Source organism: Rhipicephalus sanguineus, chromosome 5 (genome assembly GCF_013339695.2).
Source record: "Rhipicephalus sanguineus isolate Rsan-2018 chromosome 5, BIME_Rsan_1.4, whole genome shotgun sequence".
Lineage (NCBI taxonomy): Eukaryota > Metazoa > Arthropoda > Arachnida > Ixodida > Ixodidae > Rhipicephalus > Rhipicephalus sanguineus.
In genome coordinates this window covers 110,309,723-110,315,722 of record NC_051180.1, presented here as the reverse complement: position 1 = coordinate 110,315,722, position 6,000 = coordinate 110,309,723, and the positions used below count along the sequence as shown (strand labels likewise).

The 6,000-nt window shown below is 44.0% G+C and overlaps 1 protein-coding gene across 1 annotated transcript; it reads right to left on the bottom strand.

The window, feature by feature from the left end:
- Positions 1 to 1,050: 1,050 nt before the first annotated feature.
- LOC119394135 (histone H4 transcription factor) lies at positions 1,051 to 2,642 on the bottom strand. The gene has a single exon (XM_037661390.1). It carries the CDS (start codon positions 2,535 to 2,537, stop codon positions 1,068 to 1,070), a length of 1,470 nt encoding a protein of 489 aa, XP_037517318.1. The 5' UTR covers positions 2,538 to 2,642; the 3' UTR covers positions 1,051 to 1,067.
- Positions 2,643 to 6,000: the final 3,358 nt, after the last annotated feature.

The window sequence follows — 6,000 nt, the reverse complement described above, 5'->3', positions numbered from 1 at the left end:
TTCAGAACATTTGGAGCTTTGGCGGAACAATTGGTCGGAACACGTGGCCAATCCATCTTTAATCCAAACTTTAAAGAAGCTTAAAACACCTAAAGCCATAAACTTATAGACACTGCCGCCTCGCGGTTTTCAAGGCAGTCCGCTGACTTACATTTTGCTAAAATGTCGCCGGGGGACGTTCCAGTACCTCCTGCATCTAGACGAATTGAGGAGATGCACAGGAGTTACAGGACGGACAAACCGAATGACGCGTAATGTGCACATTCTACTCGTGGGTTTGAAACCAAGAAAAATACAGAGAATGTTGCCGCTCATTCATTGGGAAGACACTAATCTTAGGATGCATAAGTCAGTGGAGACCTAAGCCGAAAATCGCCAAAAATTCGCCAAGTCGCCATTCATAATTTTAGGTCGCCACGGGTCTCTCAAATTCGCCAATTTGGCGAAAAGTAGCCACCATTGGCAACCCTGGCCACATGTGCCGCCACGAAAGTTGGACTAACAAATATCTCCCTGATAATCGCACACTATCAAGTGGGCATTATTCTCAAAGTACATTTTAAATGTTGTCAGCTTTGACCTACAAGTTGCTGCACAGGAAAACCAGCCGATAGATACTGTACATTTGTTGAGAAAAACCAGGACCATGACAGGTAGGTATAAAGTAACCTGCAACACTTGGGGCCAATAATATCAGGAACCGTTTTAATAAGTACCAAGTCAGTTTTGCTGCTACCACTGCCAACAATATAAATTTCTGCCATATTTTTTGGTGAAAAACCTCTACTACCTTGAGAACAGCAGAGGAAAATTTAAGAAAAGCACCTATGTTTGTGTGTGTCGTTATTTTGTCTGTGTTTCTTAAATCTTGTGCTGCTATTCTAAAGATCATGTACAATTAACTAGCCCACCAGTAACTCCTTTAGCACCACTTCCAATCATACATTTTAGTTCCATGTCTGTCTCCAAAGAACCTCTATTAGTGCTGAAAGCTACAGCGTAACAGTATCAAATTGTGACTTTCATACACGTTTAAACATTCCAATTGAATGTACCTCTTGGAAATGCTAATCTTCACTACCAACTAACAGTGCTTTCGACTGCATGGGCACATCTGAGCCTATGGAATTGTCCTCACTGAATTCACTCTGGGTTTGCGCTTGTATGCCCTGTGCAAGTTCAAAGGGCCGCTCGGCCAATACCTCCGCCACCTGAACAACGGTTGAGCCGTCTTCATTTGTCTGGACAATCTGCACCAACTTCACCGGTTGCTCACACACTTCATCGGTCCCCGTGGCAGCAACAACTTGGGTTTCGGTCAGAGCGCTCGCCGTGTCTGCGCTCATTTCTTCCGGAATCTCAGCACTGGCTTCAGCGAGGTCGAGGCTCTCGTAACGAACAGTCTGCACTGTGAGAATGTTGTCCTTGTTGCAGCAATAATTGAAGCGCATGTGGCCGGATGGCCACTTGAAGCGGTGCTGAGAGACTAGATGCCGCGACAGCGAGTTTCCTTTGCTGTACTGCTTCTGGCAGATGTGACACATGTAGATGCCTTTGGGACACTTGAGGTGTTCATCACGCACGTGGTTACGTAGAAAGTGGCTGCTACGCTCTACGAAATCGCAACCAGCGTAGGGACACGCGTAGCCCTTTTTGGAATGCATTATTTGTACGTGCTTTCTCAGGTCGCACTGTTGCTTGGCGGCGTAGTCGCACTGGTCACAAGCGTACGGCCGCAGCGATGTGTGACGCCACTGCATGTGGTTCTTGACAGCCGAAGGCGTCGGGCACGTCATGTCGCAGAGCGGACACTTGTACTGGTTCACGTGATGCCGCATGTGGTCGCGCAGTAGACGCTCCGAACTGAAGCTGCGGCTGCAGTAGATACAGTTGTGGCTAGAGCGCTCGTCCTGGCGCGCGAAGTGGTCCAGCAGTTTGGTGCGAGACCAGAACACGCCACCACAGTTTGGGCACGCCAACCTCTTCTCCTGCGTGTGCGTGCGAACGTGTTCCTTCAATTTGTGCACCGTAGCGAAGGTCGCATCGCAGGAACTCCAACCGCAGGGCGCCTTGGTCGACGACCGCGGCCCGTCGCACGATTCTTCTGCGTGGCAGTCGACGTGCGCGTAGAAGGCTTCCGGATTTTCGAAAGAGTCATCGCAACCTGCCCATTGGCACCGGTATTTGTCGGGTGTGTCGGGGATCATGTTACGAGAGCTCTTGTCCATGAGGCAGCGCATAGTTGGTGCATTTTGTCTGTCCAAAAGATTCTGGCCGTAACACTTGATTTTGGAATGGAAAGCATGATAGAACACATGCGTGCGTAACTCGAACGTGCTACTCAGCGTCTCTGCGCAGTCTTTCCAAGGACACACGTTTGTCTCCACGAAGGTAAGGTCATTGTCCAGGTGTTTCCTTACGTGCTGGTATAATAGCGGGCTGTCGTCGCACGAATAGTCGCACTGGTCCCACTCGCAGCGAAGCAGCAGCTTCTCTTTCTTGAAAGCGACAGTAGTCATCGTCTTTTTGCGTATCATTGCCGTTTAGAGCGAAGATGAAACAACGCGACGAGACGAGACGGGATCACATTTGACAAATCCTACGAGACTTTTCCCACCAATTTTAATGACGGCCATCAGCTACGGCTTGACTTGCATTGAATTGGCTCAACATGTCAATTCACTACAAAGATACAAATATTTTTTACACATTTATCTAAACAACAAATAAAAAATAATTAAAACGTAAATTTATGCACAGGCTTGTAACGTAGACTGATCAATGCTCTCATTTTACGAACAGCTTCCGTTATTTGCAACTTGCCAAAGTATTGGTTACTCTGGTTTCGGTTTCGGTACTTTCGCGCATGGCAGTAAGCACTGAGCCGCGTTAAGCGATTGGCATTTGCATTCCTTCGTTATGAATGAATAAGGCCTCTACATAAGTGCGGCACGAAAGGTTATCACAAAGTGGTGGTTTCTACCACACGCTTTCCTCTTCTATCACGAGAGATATAGCAAAGAGTTATGCGAAGGCGATCTCCAATCGTCAGGCAATGCGATATTTTCATAGGCCTGTAGTTGTCATAGACACCAAGAGATTTAACTGTCGCGATGCACCTCTCGCAAAAAATGTGTCACTTGAAGAACGCATTCAGCACAGTGCGCGGAATAATGCATGTATCCTGGCCACTCCCACACTTTATGCACGAGCCACACTTTTGTCAGGTTACAATAAAAAAGTGGTGCGGCGTGCAGCTAGATTGTATCCTCTGTTTCTCGTCTTGACACATGTCTGCACAATGTACTAAGATGTACCTGCAAAAGAAAGGCTTTCAGCAACACCTTGTTTGCTTTCCATGCGGCCACAGTGGGCCAAGCTACTGTCAGTATCAAAGTATGTTTTGACAACGTTATTTAAACCAGTCAGTGTAAACTTGGTGCCCTGCCTTTTGCCAGGCCAGTTGGTACGTCACTTTGCGCGAGCATTCTTTCAGTCTAGGAAAGAGCGTAACGGCCAAATGTATATGCACACATACGTGTAACCATCTCACAATACTTAGCCTCACTTTACACAAGCAGAAGCCCATATACACAATGGATGCTTGTGCATACGTGTGTGAGTGCGTGTAGCACGGATCATGTATGTGCGCATGCATTACTGATAACCAGGCACAGGGCAGCCCTTCCCCCCTCTGATTTTAAGCAGTGCCTATTCCACAAAGCAAAAGATACAACTTACTCCAGAATTTTCATTTTTATTCATTGCCGATGATGCAACACACAAGCCAGTTTCCCATATGTAGCATACATGTGTAATAAGCATTTTATTTCCCTCCAACATAACAAAAATGAAATGTCCAATCACTTACACGCTTATTTGAGGTCATAACTTTGAGGCATACCTGTTGGAACAAAAGGAGAATTGTGCCCCCTTCACCAATTGCAAACAGTCATGAAGACAGCTTTGGCAATTTTCTTTGAATCCAGGAACACATCGCAACTGTCCCATGACCACAGATAACAGCACACCAGAGAAATATCATATTGCACCCATGTATGCAATTTTTAAAAATTAGACAGAACACACAAGGCTGCATGAAAATTTGCTCACAGAAGGCAATGCAACAATAACTTCGTTTGCATTGAACTCTCTTGACTAGACTGAAACTGCAGCAACTGTCCTGTGTCCTGTTTACACAGGCCATCTTCAGCAACTATCACACCGCTGACCAAAACAAAAGGAACATTCACAGGAATGCAGAAATAAATTGAGGTACAAGAAACATGGCTCGGGCTAAAGAGTACAACACAGGTAAAGTTGAATCGTGGCAGGCTTGTCATTATGCTCAATGTCATTCCATTTACCAGTGCTTTACCGCAGTAAAAGCATCATTCAACAAAAGTCTGTCTACCCACTTCAAACTGTGGCACAAAAGAACATAGCACAAGATGAAGAAATAATATAAGAGCTACATTTTGTCATGGTTCTCTTCCGTTAATCTATGTTACCTTGCACTACAGGTCAAAATGGTCTTGATCAACTAATCCAATTTACGGAAGTATTTCGCTTAAACTTCTGTTCTCTAAAGTGGACAATCAAGAAAATGTGCATAGTGTTATCAGCTACACCTTAACAGAGATTTAGCAGGCCTAAATACCATCTTATCCAACAACGTGTCAGAAATACAGTACATTATAGACACCTCTTTAAATTACTAGACACATCGAAAGTGGTAACTGGTCAGCAGTAAACTGAGCTAATTAAGAGTGATGTTACTCATGACTAAGCACCAGCAGTACTTTGGGTTGTTAAATCCCACGAATCAATGAATCACTTCATTATTCCTCCTGCCCTTATTTTCTTGCAATGAAAGGGTTTCCTGAAGGTGATGCAAGAACGGTCCTAAATCGTATGCACCAAATACAAGGCAAACTGTGAATCTTATTCCACACCTCCGGGGATTCTTATGAATAAAAATGTTCTCTATTGACAGCTAAAGGCTTATATAATTTGTAACAGTGATATCCCTATATCTCCTGTCTTTTTTATTATTTTTTCATTGAGCCAAAAAGGTTGCACATCTTTAGCAATATGGATGAAAATGCAACACACCAAGAAAAATAACGGACAATTTACTGCTTTACTTCTACAGCTTCAGTGATACGTGAACGACGATTCAGTCATGTTTCAAGGCATAACAACGGCTTCCTCAAGTAACCATGGACACTCCAGATATATTAGGTTCAAGTATCTTTGAGTTCACGACGACGTCCACCGCTATTGACAAAGGTAAGCATATTGCACATAACATGTTCAAATTGGACATGTAGACAGATTTAGCAAAAAAATATTGAAATTGTCCTGGCCTACTGGATACACATTTCATGTACTTCTATCTGACATCAAGCAGCTACTCTTAATTAAATCACACGAGGCATTTGAATGCCTACAATTAAAATATTTTAAATGCGCAAGCCTTTCTATGCTGACTCAATGAGAAAACTGTCCATTTAAAAAAAAAAAAAGGAAAACATTTTCTATGAAGGCTTCGCTGAATTTCGTGGTTGTGTAACAAAGGCTCTCTCTAGGACAACATGTAAAGCTGACATGGAGCATTCTACACATTAGGAAAATTTAGACTTTGCAAAAATTTAATGCCAAACTCGCATTTCAGTGTTTCTGTGGGATGCATTCTCTGTGGGGCTGTTCCAGGTGCTGACAAACGCTGGACAGAAGATGAAAGACTCCACACCAAAGTCACTTGTAAACAGCATTCTAGGGAGGGGCAGAACCTACAATAGCAAGTTTAAGAACTGTTTCTGCAACAGCATTGTCTACATCAGAATGCTGCATTTTGCACAGAGTGCATGAGCTATATACAAAACACGATATTCTTAGGTACCCAATGCCGTTACAGACACTACGTACGCAGTACTAAAACTCTATTCTTATGCATCACTCAGACTAACTCCCAGAGGAGATTCTGCGTGGATTTAT

Coding starts and splice junctions, on each gene's coding strand:
- LOC119394135 (XM_037661390.1), bottom strand. CDS start 2,537: ATGATACGCAAAAAGACGATGACTACTGTCGCTTTCAAGAAAGAGAAG.